The sequence below is a fragment of the Siniperca chuatsi genome, linkage group LG21 (genome assembly GCF_020085105.1).
Source record: "Siniperca chuatsi isolate FFG_IHB_CAS linkage group LG21, ASM2008510v1, whole genome shotgun sequence".
NCBI classification, from domain to species: domain Eukaryota; kingdom Metazoa; phylum Chordata; class Actinopteri; order Centrarchiformes; family Sinipercidae; genus Siniperca; species Siniperca chuatsi.
In genome coordinates, this window is record NC_058062.1 from 10,800,848 (window position 1) to 10,823,827 (window position 22,980).

Sequence of the window (22,980 nt, forward strand, 5' to 3'; positions counted from 1 at the left end):
GACAGCGTCTCCACTGTGACTTACCAAACCCTTTCTCCAGGTGGGGGTGTCGCGGATGGGGAGGTGGCGAGCTCTCCAGGCTGCTCGGGGATGAGTGTGTCTGCGGGAGAGCCGGTGCCTTGTATGCCTGGAGGGGTGGAGGAGGCCTTGCGTACCAGCGTGGATGAACCCTTACGGGACACCCAGGAGGTATCCATAACCCGGACACCCATGCTAGAGACAAAACACATATACAGAGTAAATTATGATGATGAAGAAAGAGGTGAGAGGGAGTAGAAAGGAAAGAAGAGGGAAAAAGGCAGAATACGGTACCTTTGTATCTTCCTAATGCTGCATTAGTAGGGGGAACAGAGGCAAAAGGGATATGAGGTCAGAAGTAATGCAGACATGGTTCACAATACCAGACTTAAACCACTCAGTAACTCAATATGATGTATATGATGGGGAGATGAGATCCACAGTGGCAGGGAGGAGCAGAAGTGATGTTTCAGAGGTCAGGAGCGAAGGTCAGGTCACATAACTAGCCTGCACTTATCTACTGAGTGGCAATTAAAGGCTTGTTTTTGCTAATTAAACCTGTTTGGTCTTAGAAACGCACAAACGCACAGACAGGGCAGACTCTTTTTCCTAAGCTGCTCATTACTCTAAATAGATAAAAGCTATTTTCTATCACTCTGTAGTGATAGTTGCTGATTATGGGATGCACAGATTTAGATTGATGCCTAGAACATTACAGCCGTTTCCTTAATTTGATGGGGATATTTTGGTGAAAGCATCGTTTCTAATTCTGCCAGTGATTTTCCACCGGCTGGATGAATGACTCAGGCCAGGTGACGTGCTAGCCAGACTGTGAAGGAGGAGCCAGGTGTGGGAGGATGGTAAGATAGCACTGAAGAAATATTTCCCTGAGAAAAAAAGAGATAACCAGCAGTCCTCCGTCAGAAACCCGTTGCCATAGAGACAATGCCACTCAAGGCAATTCAGCCCCACATATTCAAACGAGAGTAGTTTTCAAGCCTTCTCTTCTCCTGATGATGATGCTGATACTAGGGGATGTAGTTGTGTGCACAAGAATTATCGACAGGTGAGATATCCAGTACAATCCTTGCCTCTCTGTGGCATATGGAGGCATATGAGTCACTGGAGCGAAAAACTTTACCAAGGTAATGGATTTTTAATGTGCATGTTTGCCGGCCTCAAATACAAGAATTAAATATCAGATGCCTGAGAGGAGGCGTGGGTGGGAGGAAAGGAGAAAGAGAGTGAGAGAGTGAGAGGTAGCAGAAGGATGCACTTGGCATCATACCCATCCTTCTTGTAAAACTCCAGCATCATGTTGTCAGTGGCGACGCTCAGTGGGCGTCGGCTCTGGTCGTGCGGCTGCTTGCGCTCAGATTGGTCCATGTCTGGTGAGGGCATGGAGCTGTAGTTGGAGTTGTGGTTGGTGTGGATCGGGCTGCCATAGCTGCCTGTCAAGTTGAACTCAATCTCTGAGGGAGGACCGGACACACCATCAGCATACAGTATACTTTTTGCAGTAGTAGTTACAGTGGTGTTGTGTGTGTGTATGTGTTGGTCTGTGTTGAGTGCACACAAGTAATTTGCAGTCTACCAGTTTTAAGAATGGGAGTTATAGCCTAGTATCCAAAACAGATAAAATCCTGACATAAAACTGCATTCCTACACACTAAATACAGTCTAATACAGTATAATAATACAGTTATAATGGTCTTTAACGCTTAATGCTTATTTTGGAGAGAGTAACATTCTGCTTTGTTGCAAGCTTTTACTCCACAAAATATGATGAATAATATCACGAATATGACTAGACTTAACTCCATGTTTGTACTTTATGAGACTTGTGCAAATAGGAAGTGATCCATTATAGGGAAGACACATTCTTTAAACAGCAAATACAGCATGAACTGCTGCCCTAAGTTAGGTGTTACACAATGTTGCAGCTTCAAACACATCATGCTCAGATATCATGATGTGTACAGTACTCATGAACAGTTTATTATGCTTCACATGTTTTTGTTGTGTTATATCTGGTTTGTTGTATGACTGTGTGGTGTATTTTATTGTAGGTGTTGTTGATGTGTTGTGTTTCTTGTAATGTTTATGTGAACTGACAAGGCATCATCATATTCATACAGGGCTGAGCAAAAGAAAAAAAAATCACAATAACCACAAGACTTCTGATGTTTATATATATCACAATAAAGGTCAAAGTCAAATAATAAGTATAGTAATATTATATCACATAATTAATATAACTATATATATATTAAGTTAAGTGTTTCAAAACGAAGTCTGACTTCACAACTGCTTTGATATGTTAATTTCAACAAAACTGGCAAAATTGTTGGTCATAACCTACAATATTTAAAATAAAATCCCATTATACAATTACAGAAATGGAAGATCAATAAAAGTTGATATGGTGCCCAGCCTGACTACAATATTACATACATAGTATGTGATCCCCACCTCCAGGGAAGAACCAGTCAGCATGCTGGATAATGGGCTCAATGATGCCAACTATCTGTAGGGACATGGTGGTCATCATCTCAGTCATGTTCCTGGAAAGAAGAGAACTGAACTTCAGTATAATACTAATATGATAAGTTTAGGTAAAAATTCAAACCGTGCAAAAAGAATTCCATACATGTAAAATAGTTAAAAATACATACGGTTCAGTGTGTGTCCAAAGCAAGTTAGGGCCGAGAACAATAGCCATGTTACCAGGAGTCATCTTGTTTGCATCTTGGTACTCGCTTAGCTTGGCTAAGAATTTGACAAGATATCTGTGGGATTTAAATAAAAGAGTGCATACATTTATACCTTATTTACTCTTTTTTGTCAGACATCTTGTTAAGCTACACACATCTACTAACTCAGAGCTAATGATTGTCATGATAAATTACTTTTTCCCACATATTGTAACTGATTCACAAACTTACTCCTGCTGCTCAATAAGATCAGTGTTATTATTATTTTATTCACATGTAGGTGGTGATATCTGAATTTTTGCTTTTCAAACCTGCTGCTGCTGTTACTTTCCTTGCCTGTAGGTGGTGCTTGTTGAAATGAAAATGCACAGCTGAAACTGATGGTACTAGGGTTTTGTAATTTGATTATACTGTCTGGGCCTGGTTTAGGGTAATTTGCATCAATGACACTTTGACTCTTTTTGTCTTATTAGAGAGCTTGGCAGGCCAGTGAAATGTTGCCAAGGTTTTCATATTGACAAACATCATGCTGACTTGGACAGGCGTGTAAACAAAATCTTACTTTCCTGCTATGGCATCTTAATGCTTTTCTTTTTTTTTATAGTAGTAGGGTCACATGGGAACATGTTCAAATAATAGGACAGAAGATATGGGAAAGTGACTGACCTGAAATTGTTCAAGTTGTCTATAGGGAGTTTTTCACATGCTGCCATTAATGCCTGTAGTCTCTTGTCCATATCTTGAATGCTGGGGAAATAAAAAATCATTATGTTTTACTGTTGCTCCACTTCTTAATAAATGTTTTCATTTTGGCAGTTAATACCCCTTGTATAAGGACTTTGGACTATTTTCCATTTTTCATTGTGGCTAATGGCATAATTCAAGAAAATGCTTTTAATAAGAAAACAGCAACTCACTTGGAGGCCTGAATCCATTCATCATAAAGTTCAGTGGTCATCAGTGGCTCAGGGAGCTCACGGAGGTATGATTTCAGAGCCCCTTTGGGTGAGAAAAAACAGGGAGAGAGCAAAAACTGGTTAGCTTTTTTTGTTAGAGGAGGGGAGGGTTGTTTTCTCTCTTCAGAGTACTGGAGAGGCCATGCCCCATATCTCCACTCCCCTCCAGCAGGCCCTTGCAGCTAGTGCAGCTGCCAGATTCAGATTGCTCAACACAGATTTCATGCTAATGTGTGAAATGGACAGCAATATCAGAACAAAAAGCCTTCATGAAATGAGCACTGAGGGCAGAGCTGATGGAGACTGCTTCGTAACTGAACTGCCAACTAGGGCCAAAATCAATCTAAAAACCTTTTTACAGTGCAAATTACATTTCCACATCATAAAATAACTGTTGTGGAGTAAAAATATTTTCCTTTAACATAGATGTATTTTACAATGTTTTTTTCTGACTTACAATGACAGAGTGTAGGGGTTGTTGTTATGAAAATGGTCTTTGAACAAGGCATTTGTGTGGGTGTAGTTCACCTGCGATGGCGTGTGGGTCGGAGGAGTACTCCTGCACATCCAGAACTCCACAGTCTAGGGATGCTTTCAGCTTCTTTAGCTTGGAGGCTGACGGAGCCACTCTGAAGAGGCCCTGCAGCCCACACACAGGAAACACATAATCATGTGTAATTATCAGATCTAACATTACCTGTGCATGAATGCTGTACAGAAGTAATAGTCTCTATTGTTTCGGTCGATCGTCATCAGTCGATGATAAATAACACAGTAACATACTGGTGGTTTTACATGTTTTGTAGGCTATACTTATTTTACTGTCACCTACTTTCAAAAGCAAACCATATGACTTTAATTGATCTAATTACCACAAACAAAACCATGTAAAAGATGATTAGTAACCTCAATCTCACAGCCATGGTACTGTTTATTTTACTCAACATTAAAAACCCACAAACGATGTTGTTCCCTGTTGCAAAGATGTTGCTTCTTGCCCTCTCTCTTCTTCCTTAATTTAATTTAATTTCAATTTTAAGGGCAAGAAGATAAGAGCCAGTATAAGCTTTCCAGTCTGACAAGGTAAGATAAAGTCAGCTTTAAACTATTTACTGACTATTGGAAGTAACAGCAGCTCTGTTCTTTAAGATGGCCGTGTGTGTGTGTGTGTGTGTGTGTGTGTGTGTGTACCCTTTACCTCCTCTTGCATGCCACACTCTAACAGCATGGTGACACAAGCTTCGATGGGGAAGGCAATCTCTCTCCCACTAATATTCAGGTGTTCCTCCAGAGACTTGCCAAACGACGGCTTCTCCACCCATGCCTCTGCAACACAAAACAGCATATTGAATCACACACAGACACAAAAAACCTACGCACTTTAGCTGCATCTTCTGCTGGACGACTTTAGACCAATGACTGTATATAAAGTTTGGAGACACTTTTTGTGAGAACCTCTAATGACAACATACATTAATTAAACCCTGACTGCAATTTACTGTGACTTTAATAGTTAGATTACAATTCAGTGTTTCACTGGTGCCACGTCTCTATTTCTGGTATTTACTGTATTAGGGAAATGTGATGTTTAAGCTCTCTGTTTGGTTTATCTTAAATATGAAGGTGAATAATTATAGCTTAATGAGATTGTTATGTGACACGTCAGGTCTATCAACTCCAATACTTCTCATCTTGATATTGCCTCAGGTGCAGAATTGGAGCAGATCTCTACACACACACACACAGTGCAAGACTCACCTTGGTGAGCTTTAATCTGGGGCAGGACACTTTGAAGAATCTCTAATGACTTCCTGTGATATTCTGCCTGTGTTTCTATCAGCTATGAAAGGGAACGGCAGGAGAAGAGATTATAACAAACAATCCATGCCAAAAGTGTATAATATAATGAAGTTATGTTATTAGATAATCTACAATGTGCTAATATAGGGGAAAACATATTTTATTTGAAGAAAAGAAATAAAACTATAATATTTACTGTATTTTCCTACTGGGATTACAACTTTGATGATAACATATACTTACTGTCTGAAAATAGTTTGCATAGTCTATTTCTTTGGCCACAAAACTGTACATATCTGCTGACAACTGGTCCTGAAAAAGAAAATAGACAGAAACCATCCCATAAAAATGATCTCACCTACATATAACTGTAATTCCTGGCATTGTGGTCCACATGTGTCTCATATACATGCAGGAGGGATATAAATCAAATGGAGAGCAAAGGAGCTGGAGGAGAGAATAATATTCAAGTGGATCTGATTGGTGACTCACCCTACAAATCTCCATCCGATTGGCTGCCTCCTCCATCTCCTCTCTGAGGGATTCGGCCTTGGCGCCGGGCTGCAGCGTGCTCGGGTGACTGGATGACTTGGACGACTGCTGATATCTATGGACATGACAAAAAAAAGCCACTGCATTGGATATGTCATGCTTCCTGCACAGACATTTAAACTTAACCCTATATTTAAAAAAATAAATCTCTTAAATGTGGATGTCCTTTACCTTGTCCGAGCGGAGTCCATGTCCAAGACAAGTTTAGCTAAGTGCTTCCTCTGTTTCTGGATGTTGGGAATGTCCACCTACAAAAGAAAATTAAGTGGAGGATTAAAGTCAGCTCAGAGAATAAAAGTGCATCACTTTTATGTAAATGAAGACCATATTCTGCTTGTAATTTCAAGTTAATAACATCAGATATACAAAAAAGTGACAGTGTGGCCCTGTAATTCATATCAGGAAGGTGTTATGTCTTAATTGGTGCATTAAGTAACAGCAGTGCCAGCTTACCTCAGCGAGCACATAGAGAGGCTCCACCACATCTCTCTCTATCTGGAACTCAAACTGGATGAGCTCCTGGGCCAACTTCTCTTCTGTCTCACCACACAGGTTCAGCATCTTTCTGTTTGGTCACAAAGTCAAGGCAATCAAATGCAATTAAAATGCAGACAAGGGTAATGAGGACAGAGTCAACTTCAATAGCCAAATCAATAATTAAAGACTTAAAGACTCTGTGTGTGTGTGTGTGTGTGTGTACGCTAGGGAAGTGTGTGAGCAAAGGCCTGCTAACTACTATAAACTTACCCCAGGAGAGAGTCATCCCCCAACACTGCAGCCCCTTCTACCATACACTGTGCCAGGATCGTGAGTGGTAGTTTTTTCTGATAGTAGAGAGAATAATAATAATACTAATATTATTAGAGCTTCAGTAAGAATCGTACAAGATTATGAATAATGTTATGTTGAATCAACACACATCACATCACACCACTTGTCAGTGTCTAAGAGAATGATGGATGCAGGTACTCACAGAAGGTGACTTGACAGATCTCTTCTCCATCTCAGTCCCCTGCTGACCCTGCAGGCAAGCAGTCAGCTTCTTGTGAGTGCTGTGTGTCACCTGTTTGACCAGATCCAGACGCTTCTCCACCTGGAAGAACACACACACATCAGAAACCCACACATGCACTCATGTATTACCATAGACACACCACTGACAACACTGTACTATAACAACACATCTGTCATCTCTCATGCAGCATCATAAATCAGCACCTGCTACTGCCTTCATGGCATAGATTGGCAGTACACAAGTTATGTGCTCAGACAAAGGTTATATTCCTTAAGGCAGGCCTGTTATTATTATGATTCATTGCATTCAATTGTACTTAAAAATGACAACAAATTAAAAAGAAATTGCTGGTCACTCAAAATAAGCAATTTAAAGGCATCGTCTTGGGTTGTGCCAAGTTGTGATGGACATTTGTCACTATGTTAGACAGTTCATTAACTTAAAAAAAAAAAATTAGAAAATGAAAATAATCATTAGTTGCAGACTCAGACTGAGTGTGCCCATGAGAGGTTGTGAGATGATTAAAGGAATAAGAAAGAGGAAAAACAAAATTTGCTAAAAAACTTGTTTCATTTTCTGACTTTCTCTTACATTTGTTTTTTTGTGAAATACTGGAGTGTACCTGTTCCAAATGAAACAACCTGAGATGGAATAATCTCTTTAATTGCCTCTTTAATTGAACTGCAAACAGACATATGTAACCTGTGATGAGACCTTGCTTCGCTTTAAGGGGCCACAAGACAAAAATACTGTAACTACTGATCTCCCTCATAGTCAAACTAATCAAAAAGCCATCATAATCACAATTATTTACACCTGTTAATATAACACAGCATGAACAATGACAGGACTAATTGCTAAGAGACCTTCATTTACAGTAATCAATCACCTTGTTCGCAGGTGTTGTGATCGCCCTCCTGGCTCACACACACACACACACACACACACACACACAAACACACACACTCTCTCTCACACACACACACACACACACACACACACACACACACATTTGTGTTTTCATCACTTTTGGGGACATTGCAATGACTTCCCTGGAGACTTACGCTAACTATTACCACTACTTGCCTAAACCTAACCCTTACCCTAACCTTAAACCAAGTCTTCACCCTAAAAGTCCCTGGGGACTTGCATTTTACCCCCATAATGAAGGGGAGTCCCCACAATTTGACTGTGTAAACGGATTTATGTCCCCAAAATATTAGTAATACCCGCCTACGCACACACTCTAACTCCACCGCTCACCTGTAGAAGGTCCTCGCTTAACACCTCCGTTTTTTCTGCCCTGGAAAGATAAAAGTGTAAAACCGTTAGGATATCCAGGGGAGACAACATGAACATTAGCTGATGCTAGTATTTTTAAACAAACAACGGTACATTAGCAACATTGCGCACATCTATTTCCACTGGATGTAACAGCTCTGTCAATGAATGCAGGTTTGTGCACTGTAAAGTCAGGAAATGTCTGTTACGTCACAAAGATTGAACTTGTTCCTATATACTCCTTCAGGTCACTCAACAAGCTGCACAGCCTGTAAGCTAGGTTTCGTACTCTAAAGTGAGAGCAGAAAACATGTTCATTCTAAAAGACATAAAAAATCAGGAGTCTGAAGTATCCATATCCTATTATTGTCATATGCCTTTTTTTTTAGATTTCTTATGACACACATGGGAGAAAGCTGAAATATTCTAACTGGAGCACATGTGAAGAAATAACATCTCATAATAAAACACTTTTTATAAGTTCATGATGACATGCTAGCTGTATGTAGGTGGAGTTTGTTACTGTGATTTGAGGCACTCTACAAGTCTCACATGTATCCATATGTATTTCATATTGGTGTGTCTTTGTCAAAATGTTTCACAGTTGTGAAATAGTCCCAAAAGTCCCAGCTGTCTTGCATTGGATGTAGACTCATCCACTGATTTTTTTTTTTTTACACATCATCAGTGTGGCAATGCTCTAAAATGGGTGGGCCGCATCCAAGCACCTGTCCCTTTGGAGCATATGTGAGTGTGCATGTGAGTGCATGTGTTTGTGTGGCTGTCTCTGTGAGTCATGATCTTAGACAATACATAAGAACAACATATTAATTATCAGGCAAACTATTCATGCTGCAACCTCACTGGCGTATTCTAACACCAGCATGAGTGAAACAAGCGGGAGAGCAGCGAGCAAAAGCCCCTGATTCAAATATGCAGTTCCCACTGAGGAGCATCGCATCCCACTGTGAATCCAGCAGACTGGGGACTTAGCCAAAGACTGAAGGAAAGGGCAGAGCTGCACTGCCGCTGAAGCAGATAAAACTACTCATCCGGAGTACTGAATGAGCCATAAGCTCAGAAAAACGCAAACCACTGGATATCATAAATATATGGTGTCAGCTCAGTTCAGACAGCTTATATTTTAAGACTTAGGTCCTTTTTCAGCAAGGAGATTTCCCAAAGGAGCTCAATATGTCTTTTATAATCTTTCAAAAAAAGATAAAATAAGCAGATTGTCTCCTAAGAGTACATATATTTTATATTAATTTGGGTTGTTTTCCTTTAAACAAACCTCGACACCTACAACACACAACAATGCACACATCTAAAGCAACAATCCAGCACCTATCAGGACTATCTAATCAGGGGGGAGGATAACATGTACTTCCTGCTCATAAAGGGTTGTAGGCTGACAAGGGAGGGACTGCTTGGGCAGACAGTCTGACCCCCTAAAATGAGTCAAAACCAGACCTGCAGACCCCCAGCAACCACCCAGTGGTGCACATACTCTTTCAGCACTTCCCCTTCCTGTCTGCACAACCTCTTCCTGCTATTGTGCCCCAACCATGCCAATGCCAATTGTGAATAATAGCTTTTTTTGTATAATTTATTTAAAAACAAAATCTTAATTTATCTCACTGTTGACCAAGAGAATGGAAAATACTTTGGTTTGTGTTCTATTATTCATCAGCCAGACAAGAATACATCAGCAGCACATAACTAAAATGCTCTTTTCATGTATGATGCCTCGTCACCAAGTCTGTTAAATACACAGCATTGCAGTTCTGCGTTGCCCAGTACCATTGTGTTGAAAATCAGAAGTCAGAAAATCACAGTCTAAAAATGACAGAAGAGAAGAGAACTGAAGTGTGTCTGTTTAATGTTGACATGTAGTTGAGTATACAGTACATGTTCCATACATTGTTGCCAGCTTTAATGATTTTGGTTATTGGCATCCCCGGTCTCAGTGCCAAGATGTGAGCATAGAGCCATGGGAACTGGGTCAAACCATGTACCAATGGATCTAATCACAGCCAGCCTATTGGGAAACAGCGCACTGAGCTAGGAGGAAAAATACAGGAAAATGTGTGTGTACATGGTTGACTAAGAAAGAAACAGAGAATGATAGCAGAGCGAGAGATTTCTGGCATGATTTGTAAGAATATGTGTGATTGCAGATTGCTGATTACACGACAAAGGGGGATAAAAATAACCCAAGCAGTGCACTAAAGTTTGGCTCGGTTTTGCAGCAACACTCTTAAAAATCTCTAAAACTCCATGTTCTATAAAAGACCTTGCGGGAAAGATTGTCACATGTATTCCATGCCAAGTGTGTAGCCTGGAGGTCTGGGATGTGGCTGTGAGCTTGTCAATGTCTTTCTGGCCTCAGATTGGCTTGTTGAAGTGTCCCTTGGGAGAATCTGGCAGCTGAGGGACCCTAATAGGGGCCCAAGAGCACAGATGGGACAAGAGCTGGCAGAGATACATGGACAACCTGTAAGGCTCTCTTGCCTGGCTGTCAGGAGCTCTACTGATAAGTTAAACCATCAAACTTTCTCAACAATATGACAGCTGCGTATGCTAGAAAGTTTTAATAGTGGGGGACCATCCTATTCATATCACTCTCTCTGTTTGTCTCCAGTGTGTGTTTGTGTGAGTGTCTGAGTGTTATTCTTGAAGGCTTGACTTGACGGAGGGAATGTAGATACAATGCAAACCAAAAGGGTGGGTGAAAAACACACTTAGTTAGTTGCATTTGCTGTTTAAAACAAGGGAATATAAACACAGACATCTGGCATTCTCACTGATGTGGCCATTATAACCTAGACTTCAAACAGATTGTAGCCTATCTTCAAAGACAGCAGACCGTCTTGTTCTTTGAGCTTGTTTGTTTTCAGACAGTGGTATTTCCTCTTAGGAAAGCAGTATCGTACATAATCGGCCTGCGAAGACACAGGGGCAAAATAGCATTGCATACGCTGGAATACAGGGGGGACTGGGGTTGCTTGGTCCTATAGAACCTGATGTAAAGCTAACTCGCTCGAGATTTTGGAGGTGAGGAGAGAAATTCCTCTCAGCAAATAGTGTGCAGAATGAGTCCTGGGAGGAAAGTAAACACGTGGGAGAGTTGGCAGCCGTGTGGGCGGTGTGCTCATTGTCAACCATCTGCCACTTCGCAGGCATTCCTTTACCTGGAGCTGCTAACAAATACAAACATGGATACACACTCACAGACACACACACATGTGCACACACATCTATAAATATACAGATTAATTAACTAAAGTCAAAATGCTGAAATGTATCAAAAGCTTCCAGACCAACACATACAAAATACTTTCAAAAGCTGACAAATCTGAAAGAACTACAAATCTGTGCAGTACAAACATGCAGAAACTAAAGGAAGATGAATTAGTTGAGACAATATTTACACAGAGAGATCAACTGACAGACTTTGAATAACTCCCTTCCACCTCTGGTATTAACATGAACAAAGTGTTGATAAGAAGGAGGGTCTGAATCTGTTGAGGACATTTGGGCTTGTGTATTTAAAGCTGGCCAAAGAGAAATGTAATTTTATTTTGCATATTTTCCCAGGGACCTTAGACATTCCAAGTCATTGTAATTCCATAAAGTTGGAAGTAAAATGTACCAAATACCCAGCTGACTACTTCGGCTGCACATTCCATACAAATATGTCTATATGTATGTATATAATAAATATTTCTATGTTAATGTTAGAAACCCTTGGGCTCAGCCCCCCTGCGCTGTGCATAGTTTATGAAAGCCTGAATAATCCATGTGGACATCTTCAAAATGTGAATAAAATAATACCCGTAGCTAGCCAACCGTCAGCCACAACATTTTCAGTTTACAGGTCAACAAGATTTGTCTGAACAAAAAGAAAGTGGTCAAACTCTGGTTTGCTCACACTGTTAGCCTGGCTAAGCTAAAAGCTCTTACTCTGGGGCCTGGAGGAGCTGTGCTAGATGCTAGGTTCTCTGCTGCAAGGGGAGGGTAGTGGAGCAGAATGGTGGCCCTGGGCCTCAACAGGGCACCACACGGCCTGGAGCACTGGCATGGGATCCACAGTCAGCCACACACACAAACACACACATACATACACAAACACACACACACACACACACACACACACACACACACACACACACACACACACACACACACACACACACACACACACACACACACACACACACACAGCAGTGTTCATGGTAGAGATTCTCTCTGAATCTTTCTCCATTTAATGTTTTTTTTCCCCAGACCTTTGCTGTGCAAATGCATCTAGAGGCTCACTCCGTTTCCTCCCAGATGACAAGGCGGCGGGCTGGATACAAGGTTACTAAAACAGAAAAACCCACTTACTGTAGTTGTCCAGCAAACTAGGTCACAGTTCTGTTAAGTATGCAAGAATAACTGTGAGAGGAGTGTATACACACATGCACACAAGTGTGCACATGCGTACACAAGAAACACACACATGTCCAGAGAGGGAGTGAATGAGAGAGAAAGAGAGAGAGAGAGAGAGACCCTGCAGCATTCAGCAATGTTTCACTGGAAACACAAGCAGTGAGTTATCTCTAATAACTTTATTTATGGTGAATAATCTCCACAAGAAGTACTCTGCTCTGTGACTGAACTGTGTTTTTACACTGCCCGAGCACACACACGCTGCACCTAAACAATGTCAAATGTCCAGCAGAGAGCACCAAATAGACAATAAAGTGCTATATTGCCACCCAGGCCATAAATGAAAACATTGTCACAAGCCGTCATTCAAGTGGATTGGCAAAGCCAAATGAATGTGATGAAACAGCTAATACCAAATGAGCGTTTCTAGGAAACCAAAGCAAACGTAAAATTTCACATCTACTGTATAGAAAATGGAGATGGAGAATCATCTTCTATAATTGAGAAGCAAAATTTTACATGTAAAAAAGAAACTCTATTGTAAAATCAACGAGAGGTAAACAAAACCGAAAATTGTTATTAGTGGATTAGTGCTTCCTGTTTTGAGCCTATTGGCATTCCTGAATGGAAGGAAGTGGGCATGCTGATAGGGAGTCACCCGGCTCCTTAGGAGAACTTAGTTATTTCTAACAACAATGCCACTCTACTGTAGCTACTCTTACTTATAGCTGTTATTCTTAGAATAATGCAGTAGCTAAATGAATGTACAGTAGCTAAGGCCTTGGGTTGTACACCACTAAAAATCAATTAGACTTATAAGCAGTGCACAGACCCCTATGTTATATGTTCAGTGAGAAAATCAGTAAAGCTTTTATTTTTTATATATATATATAAATATAATAAAATGTATGTTTATTAGATTGAATTGTATATATATATATATATACAATTCAATCTAATAAACATAAATTTAACCTAATGATGAACAAAAATGTTAGTGAAATAAAAGAATGGGACATTATGTTACTTTAACAGTACCACTTGGAAAGTTATTTGTCAAAAGGAAGGCTTACAGTATCTATGTGTAGTGCATTAAATCCTCTTTAGACCCTGTCTTTTTCCTGAATGCCTCACAGCTTGAATTGCATCTGATTCATTTGCTGCATTTCAGTCAGGCCCTGAGGTCACTTCCTGTTGGAGATGAGATCATGAGCAACAGACTGGGTCAACCTCGACACCCGTGATACAGGGTGGTCGTGATCAAACCCACTTTAATATGCAGCAGGTCAATAAAGACAAAAAGTAAAGTGCAAATGAGAGTCTGTTGGGAGCGAGCAGCCGTCCAAAGCTGTTTGTGTGCCATGTTGTTTCTTCCATACGTGCTTTTATAATACACTATTGCTGAGATTGTAGTGGCTCACCAGAATGGGGGATCTTTAAGAGGTTAGTTTTTTGAGGGAATCAGCGACATAGAAAGGGAGAAACAGCGCTTCAGTCTGATATTACATCATCTCTCTTTTGATGGCCAAAATGGCCCCTTGACAAAGGCTCTTTATCACTAACTCTACCCTGTAGTAAGCTGTCTCTGAGAGGCACTGACGGGGTTATGGGAGGGTTATCAACATGGACATCTGATACTAGCACTGAATGGCACTATACAATTACAACAATAGCTTGTGCTTTAAATAAAGATACATGATCTGAAACACAAGTAATGACTAATTTCTGCTTGCTGATGGCTACTGCCTCAAAACTACATAAAACTCCTGCCAAAAAGGGCCTTGACTTGTTAAATAATATGCTGAGAGTGTACTTTCCAGTCAAGATTTAGCAAATGTGATTAGCCAGAAACTATACAAAAGTGAACCCAGAAGAGCAGTGAATCATCTGCCCTGTGAAGGCCACTCGCTCTAAGATCTCCACAGTGTGTCCTCATCTGATAAGCCAGTAAATCAAGGCAACGAGGTGGAGGGAAAGAGAGAGGAGAGAAGGAGATGTCACATTGGCATGCAACAGGGATGCCTCTTACATGTCATGTTACCTGTCAGCTACCATATGCTCTTTTAGAGTCCCGCACACATTTTTGCCAAGAGGTGCATGTGCATATGCTGCATTAAACGTAAAAACAGGCAAAGAGGTTATTTTTTATGCTAACAGAAGTGTGTTTATGAGATTAATATGTTAAGGGATACATTGATGATTCAGCATAATCTTTTCTTTTCTGTCCTTTTGTCAGCATTAGAGTAAAGGAGTACTGCAAGTACTCAAAGTGCATACACATTAACATGCAAAGTAAAGTATACACAAACATGCACAGAGACATTTCATAATGTTTGCCTTGTGTCTGTCTTTCTCTCCCTATGTTTCACTCTTCTTTGGACACTTGTCTTCTATCTAATCTATGAGAGGCCAGCATGCAAGCTCACTGGTAACGCATTCACCTACTGCGTCACATTGTCAGATGGAAGAGAAAGAGAAATAGAGTAAGAGTGAGAGACAATGCGGGAGAGAGAAAGCATCTACAACTCATCTGCCAGACCACAAATGGCAGCCATTTTCTGGTAATTGCACTGTGGAGTGGTGAGCTAAAGCCTACCCTAAAGGCATGAGCAAGAAGAATGCTATTACCAGACACTAGTGATATTGGTGAACATCATACAGGTGAGTGATGCAGAGTGTGAAGATGGGTGGGGGTTGAGAGGCAGTTTGTCAGGAGGTTAGGGCTGGAGACAGTGGTGCCCTTTTCAGGTATAAAATGGAAAAAAAGCTGTTTTCCCCCTTTCTTTCATGTGTGAAATTCACTTATTATACAGCATGACATACAGACTTACAGACTTGTATCATGGCATATTTTACCAGGCTGTCCTAGACCTAGATAGGGCAGTGAGTTGGGAATAGAGAAATAGGTCAAGAGAAATGGAGGGTGGAAGCTGGCTGAACCGAAGTAAGCTTTTCCTGGCTTGTTTGGTGTGTGTGAGAGCATCAAAAATTCTAATGCATATTAAAGACAAACTCAAATACTTGTAAATGAGGCCTCAATAAAGGCTGAACTACCAACTACCAAAAATGATAGCTTAAGTTAATAAAAACATAAGAAAATAACAAAAATAAACAAAAAAAAAATCAGGCATAATTTCTGCGACACCCTTTTGTCTCTTCCACTGTACCATAACACATTTCTTTTAGCTATAGCGTATGCATGGCTGCACATCCTCCAGTGTGAAGTCTTGCTCCAGAGAGGTGATTGGTCTAGCTGGTAATATCATGACATGGATCTCACCCAGGCAAGCGGCGGCAGCAGCAGCAGCCTCGGAGAGCCAGAGGAATGCTGACACAGCACACCTGATCGCCAACCCCCCACTGAAAAAGAAGACCTTCAATCTCCATTACATATAAGACACACATAAAAAATACTCCAGGCAATACTGTCAATGCTGAAAGCCTCGCCATTACAGACATGATAATACATGCCAGAAAGAGCTGAGTAGATTAAAGGTCTGCAGATATAAAAGCTTACTCGTTAATAATAATAATTAATGGAGACATACTCCTGCTAATACGCACACCGATTCTTGTTATCTACACACCATCTCCATGGAGTGTGTTCAGCAACCATTAAAATCTCCCTCCCTCGCAGAAAATGAACTCAAGTGCTGTGTGAAGCAAGGACAGGGAGAGTGGTAGAATTGTAGCATGACAGGAATGTTTGGTGTGTGAATGTGTTTACATTAAGATGCCTCATTTATCTGCACATACACACATTTGTCTGACCCCACCTGCTGATCCTGCACTAACACACCAAGACGTGTGTGCAAGGACACATGGATCCAAACACAATGTCACAACATAATATACTCACACACACTCACACATTTGTCCTCTATGGGTGGTACTATCAAGGGACATTACCATGGTTAGGATGCAAACATAAAAAAGAGCCATTCAAAACTAGCCACATACATGAACCATGCCTCAGCACAACACCTCTTTAACTCAATCAATACAGGAGAAAGTGTCAAAGTCTTCAAACACATGCAAAACAAGATGGCAATAAACAGCAGGCTGACCTTTAGGGAGCACATACTCCTGCAGATTGTTATTTTCTTAGCAACATAAAAACACTTTTGCTGCACCTTATGGTACCATGATTGTGTGTAATGATGTGTGGTCTTGCTTCATTCCTTGGCATTCAACTTGCCTAGCTGGCCCAGGTTGTTAGAGATGGTACAGCTTTGACTATCCCTTTTTTCTCATCTCTCCCTGTATGACACCACCAGTGTTTGACGCTGCTCAAGATCACCAGAGGGTCAGACCTGATACACCTTGCCCTGATCCAAAGCATAAATCAAATGTCATCTAACAGAAGCTCCACTTAGTATGAGGCAACGGACAGTGTAGAGCTGTGGATTTCTGATTATGCTTTGATATGAGGGTTTGAGAGTGGCAGTCCTGGCTGTGAACAATAGGTACCATTAGCAGGGGGCCAGGGCTGTTCAGGGGGAATGCTGTTGCTCATTATGGCTTGGTGGTACACCTCAGACAGACCACCCCAGCAGGTTGCTGTTGCTGCGCTTAAGCTTCAGAAAACAGCAGAGTGTGAGAAGAATATTATACTCACATCAGCACCGGCATGTGGGGAGTGCAGTCAAATAAGGCTGTATAAGTGAACAAAGACACGCACACACACTAATGAGTCACACAGAAATGATTATAAAAAGACTGGAGCTAGAAAAGGCAGGCTGAACCAAGGGGCAACTGACAATGATAGCACAAACAGAGCCTGCAAGGTGTGTCCCCTCCCTTCTGAGTGCATGCCACTCACACAGCCTTGTAAAAATAATGACCCACACCCCCCAAGCAGAGAACACCTCCTGGTTCAGTGCTGCTTGTCAAGCTGCTCTGCCTCCCTGTGAGGTGAGCAAACGGCAGGGGGGTTCAGAGCCAACCAGCTGCAGGGCAAATACAAACAAAATTAAAACAAAAAGTGTTTTAGATAAATGCCAGATGCGGAATACGACCTTCAGGAATTCACGCACTTGATAACCCACGCCTAGAAGGTGCTTTCCTCCTCACAGCTGATATTACTGCGTAATGAAAACATTGCGCCTTTTTCCATTTTCCCTCACGTCGCAGCCCACACCGCATCCGTCTGCATCACTTTCACCTACTGATAGGTTCTGTGACAGGAGGTATATTTAATCACACCATAACTTCACAATTGCTTGTTTTACATAATCCAGGGGTGATACCTTGTCTTAAAGAGAGGGTCGTTTCCGTGACTTTCTGCGAAAGTCTATATTTAAGGTATTTCCGTGGGCAGATTGTACATGGGGCAATGCGCCTACACGCTGCCTATGCGGTAGCCTCCTCCTATGGACATTACGCATAGGAGCACCAAAGGCGTTTTGAACATGAGGTATTCTTTTGTTCCTCTGAATTAGTACGATTGCACTGACCATTGTCTTTTCCATATATTCCTCCTGATAACATATAACAGAAATCATATTTGCATGTATGTGATTCACATCCTATTGGGGCCATACAGGGGGTTTCTCTTCCCTTTGACTTGGCCAGGCGAGAACAGCGCACGGAAAGGGTTTGCTTACCTTCCCACCGTTTGGTTGGCGAGCTGTCGCATCCGATTAAATTGCTTCTTCATCTTGTATTTTCTGCGTTAACACCTACAGGGGGAAATATTCCGCATTATTTCTCTCAATATAACGGTCCGTGTTCCACAGAGGCGCAACACAAAATCCAATCTGCCATATTTTCCTTCCCTCATCGCAAACTGCCAACGCCGAAAACTTATTCCACGATTACATATTTTCAAATGATATTTTTTTCATCTACATTTGCCCCAATGCCTGCGCAGGGATGCTGGACCAATTCACCGCGGGCACTCACAGGCAGATAGCGACAGCCGTGACAAGTAGCGGCTGCGCAGCAATGCAGTGTGGGAAATGTAGTAAATCAAGGCTAATGCTCAATAAAGAAGCCAATCTTGCCAGTTCCCAGAGGTCTATGAGGCGTGTTTTCTGTGGTCATAAATGGTCATCAAAAGGGAAATAATTAAAAAAATTATGTTTAATACTTATACCTGCATAGAGAGGCATTTTTCTTTTTATATGTTTTCTGTGATTACACTAATGTGTTATAATTTGCTATTCTATCATTTCACGCCCCTGTAAAATTATACAAGTGTACACTAAAACCGTCATTGCTGCGAGTCAGTCTAGCTAACACCTCCATCTAGTGTCTTTTATGTGCCAATGCAGCTAAAGGATACAAAGTGGTACTTAACTAATTCTTAATTTCATAGAACAAGTTAAAGAACAAATTAAATATTCTATACTTTGGTTAAAGTTGTAGTGTTCTTAATGTGACCATTTATTATAATAAGAATATTAAATACATTTTTAAATACATTTTTCTTTCTTATCATAATTGTATGTTGGTGCGTGTGTATTGCTGAAAATGTGAAGTATGAAAGGGTCCTTCATTTTAGTTTTTTCCTTTCATAGAGTTAAAAGTGTTGGTAAGTTCTGACTTTGTTGTGATTAGATGTGGACTCTGTGCTGCTTTTAGGTTAGCTGTCCAGAAGGGAGCAGTCTTGTCTTATAAATCACACTACAGTGTGAAGCACCAGCTTTGGCATCATGTCTGTTACCATGAAATATGTTCAAACACAAGTGACATGCCACATAAAATGCAATGACTGTGCTTGTCTTGGTGTATTTTATCTACTGAGTACATCAAAGTATTTTCAACATCTGTGAAATTTAAAAGCATCTTCTAGTCACACGGCAAATTCCAAAGCAGCTTGAAAATTGACACAAGACTTGGAGGCTTTGAGTAGAGCCATGACCACACAACATGCTCCTGTCTGTGCTGTGAACAGGACAGAGCAGTTACAGCCCCGAGTCAGGAGTGCTGCCTTCTGGCTCAGTGTCATACGGCCTTAATAGGCCAACAGGTGGGCACACCACTGTCATAGGATTCAGAGGCCTAAGGGAGTAAATGATACAGAGAAATGGCTGTTCTCTGCCCTCATTAATCTCACAAGTTGGAAATTGAGAGGGGGCCGGAGGATCCTTCAGCCTTGATCTCAACCTTTCGACCTTGTCAGATCATTTGTTTTCATTAGTCCCCACTGAGACGAACTGGCCAGTCCACCCCAAAAAAAAAAAAAAAAAAACACAGGAACATTTTTGAAAGAATCTGCAGGGGTCTTCCCGACTCTAATCCCAACCCCCAAAACCAACTGCTCTAGTGTGTCTCTGGACACTTCTGAATCAGCAGGGATGATTCTTCACATCCGCTGGCCTGTTTCAGAAACTCTCTCACTGGTAATCCCTCCACACTGATCAATATGCCCTCGTGTAGAGAAACAGCAGGGGTGAACATAAAGTCAAACTACAAGGGAATTGTGAGGTGGATTTCAACTCATAAATATCATTAAAAACTTCCCATGTTTAAAATCAGTTTGTAGGGTGCATCTCTTGAGAGCACAACAAGAAATACATCTGAACGACAATTCTTCATCTGGTCTCCTGCCGTTCCTGTCAGTGAGTGGGATGACTAAATGTTCTTCCTCTCACTCTAATGCTCCTCTACTGGGTAGCAGGGGACTAATTGGCTCCCCAGTTCACCTAATGAAGCCTTCTCTCAAGTCATACCCTCCCCACCTGATGAGCCATTGCTGATACTGATATGTGGGCTGCACTTTGACAGTGACCTGGTCAGACAGATGCCCCATGGTTCCAGCACTGAGGTGTGGTATTACAGTCATTCCTGCAGAGCAAAACTTACAAGACCTTTGCATGCAGCCATTAGATGGGTTAGGTCTTGGTGGAAACAAAATGTTGGTGCATCAAGTGTTAGCTTTGCTCAAAACAAACAAGGGTAGGGCATTAGGAAGGACCTAATGGCACGTTATGCGCTCAGGTTAAAAGCTGCCCAGTCAACAGAGGGGAAGATTGGTGGGATCGCCACATACATTATGCTTGTGTTTTGTCTTCAGACACGCAGCATTGTATTACCCAGATCCTTCAGTCTGGGTGTGAGGGGTGGGTTGCTACAAGCCTTTGGTCTGTCATTAAAGAAAAGTGTGACACATTCATCAAGGAGGTGTGTGCAAGGCAACAGGCAAGCACCACGAGTTGTACACCCTCTGGCTATAACTCATAGTCCTGCTTTTAATCCATATAAATGTATGTTAAATCCACATCCAATATAATCAGGGATCAATCACTGATGTTACAATTTGAGTCAGACAACTTGCAACAAGCATAGAGGTATGCTTCTCTTTGTAGTTGATAAAGTTCTTGTCTCTTGAAGGCTGGGTGTGGAGAGACAAAGCTCACCATAGGCATTAACGCCAGCCTTTTAGGAAAGCCTGAGCACTGAGGCCAGACTTTGTGGTGTGTCTTTAAAGGGTTATCTAGGGCCATAATGAGCCCCAGCAAGCCCAGCGCCAGGCCTAATGAAAACGCTGTGACATCTGAGGGGGAAAGATATTACAGGTCTAAACTACGGGGGCTTTTAACATGCATCAAAAGAAAATTATGGTTATCACAAACACCTTTCAGACACTAAATGCAGGTCTGCCGGCAAGTCCGCCTGGAGTTGAGAGACATGAGCTGAGCACTAAACACTGATGGCATGTTGGACACTCAGCATCTGCAAATAAACAACCAAGAGATGTAAATAAAACATGAAACTGCTTCATTCTCTGGACAAAGGAGAAGACGACGGTGGCTTCAACACTTTAACAGGATAACTCATGGGTTCTATTCATAAGGTCTGGACGTTCAACTGAGAAGATGGTGCTTTCATGTCAGCTATCAAGGTGTCACCTTCCACAGCACACCTTTCATCACTTCTAGGATGCACACTTACTGTAATAGGTGGTAATAGTAGCTGAGAGCTCAATATGTAGAAAGAAGGAGCAATTAGATTGTTAAAGACAACGGAAAACATTTTTATTACCTTCAATTTACCCTGAAGATACAACTAAGATTAAATCATTCTCAAATATTCTCCAAATCTGTCAGAAACCTATTGCAGTATGCTTTGGGTTTGAAGGCTGGAAGGTGCTGCTGCTTCACCATAAGGCAAACAAAGATAAACAATCACATGATGTGAACACTGTTATAACCTGTGCAGCTAAAGCTGAACCACTGAAGCACTGTCGTGCTCTATAAACCAAGTACATCTATGGTCAAGTCAACTTTATTTTTATTGCTTTGAGATACATTGCCATTGTGATACAAAAGTACAAATAAAGAAGGAAGTAGAACATGGGACACCAACAGCAATTTAAAGATGTGCTAACAGTATATATACAACACATCAGATCAAGTAAGAAGTTGTTTTAGAGAAGTTGTAAAAAATGTCAACTAATTTAACTAATCTGATGGTTTGGGGAAAGCTATTCCCTCATAGATGTATCATTTACATGGTCTAATCTAATACAGTATATCCATGGGCACTGTGAAACAGAGTTAACCTTGACAGAGTTAACCTTCAGTATGACCTCACTAAACTCCTCATGGTGTGAGTTTCATGGCCCGAGTGTCAGTTATAACAACTCTACATTACATAAAGAGCCTTCATTATGTTTATCAGCCTTTAGCATATAAACAGTAAGGAGTTCACAAGAATGACAGGTATTAGCCTGTGGCAAACTCATTGATGCATTGAGTCTTATGATAATACTACGTTCCTAGCATGCTACTCTCTGCCACCTCTTCTTGAATACCAACTCAATAACTGTTTGCTGGGGTGTGGTGAGCTACAGCTGCAGTGAATTGTGAATATATTTGTGTTCAGAGACAGAGCGTGTACATACACGCAAGCACACACACGTAATAAATGGTAGGTTTTGCTTGAAAGAGAGCATGAATAGAGAACAGATGTCTGTGAGAAAAAATGCCTTTTTCTGTTTGGGGGATCGATATGTAGAACAGAGCTTAAAATGGATCCTTTTAAACTCAAGTTGATACACTTTTAAAGAGGGATCAGTCATCATGAATGATCAGGTACCTGTCATTGTGTTTTATGGTTATGGTTTTTACTATATGATTATATTTATTGTATTTTATTATATATTATAAAGGCCGATCCAGGAACAGGCATTGCAAACTAGCTTAAGCTATAAATGCTGTGATAAGTGGCATTGATTTATTCTATATATCGTAGAAAAGGTTTC

The 22,980-nt window shown here is 41.1% G+C and overlaps 1 protein-coding gene across 9 annotated transcripts in view; it reads right to left on the reverse strand.

The window, feature by feature from the left end:
• arhgap44a (Rho GTPase activating protein 44a) overlaps positions 1 to 18,703 on the reverse strand; it is a 28,074-nt gene extending 9,371 nt beyond the window's left edge. For 8 of the 9 annotated variants that reach the window (XR_006376255.1, XM_044181785.1, XM_044181781.1 and 5 more), the window contains exons 1-18: positions 18,377 to 18,703; positions 8,319 to 8,358; positions 7,014 to 7,133; positions 6,788 to 6,864; positions 6,494 to 6,605; positions 6,212 to 6,288; positions 5,981 to 6,095; positions 5,732 to 5,800; positions 5,447 to 5,528; positions 4,887 to 5,014; positions 4,217 to 4,328; positions 3,650 to 3,731; positions 3,399 to 3,479; positions 2,694 to 2,807; positions 2,491 to 2,582; positions 1,307 to 1,490; positions 313 to 330; positions 25 to 213 (exon numbers count right to left, since the gene is read on the reverse strand). Coding sequence is in view for 8 of the 9 variants with exons in the window: in XM_044181785.1 (XP_044037720.1) it covers positions 25 to 213; positions 313 to 330; positions 1,307 to 1,490; positions 2,491 to 2,582; positions 2,694 to 2,807; positions 3,399 to 3,479; positions 3,650 to 3,731; positions 4,217 to 4,328; positions 4,887 to 5,014; positions 5,447 to 5,528; positions 5,732 to 5,800; positions 5,981 to 6,095; positions 6,212 to 6,288; positions 6,494 to 6,605; positions 6,788 to 6,864; positions 7,014 to 7,133; positions 8,319 to 8,358; positions 18,377 to 18,429 (1,745 nt within the window). In the remaining variant the exon portion in view is untranslated. The remainder of the gene's footprint in view (positions 1 to 24; positions 214 to 312; positions 331 to 1,306; positions 1,491 to 2,490; positions 2,583 to 2,693; positions 2,808 to 3,398; positions 3,480 to 3,649; positions 3,732 to 4,216; positions 4,329 to 4,886; positions 5,015 to 5,446; positions 5,529 to 5,731; positions 5,801 to 5,980; positions 6,096 to 6,211; positions 6,289 to 6,493; positions 6,606 to 6,787; positions 6,865 to 7,013; positions 7,134 to 8,318; positions 8,359 to 18,376) is intronic. The other variant, XM_044181778.1, reaches the window with a different exon arrangement.
• Positions 18,704 to 22,980: the final 4,277 nt, after the last annotated feature.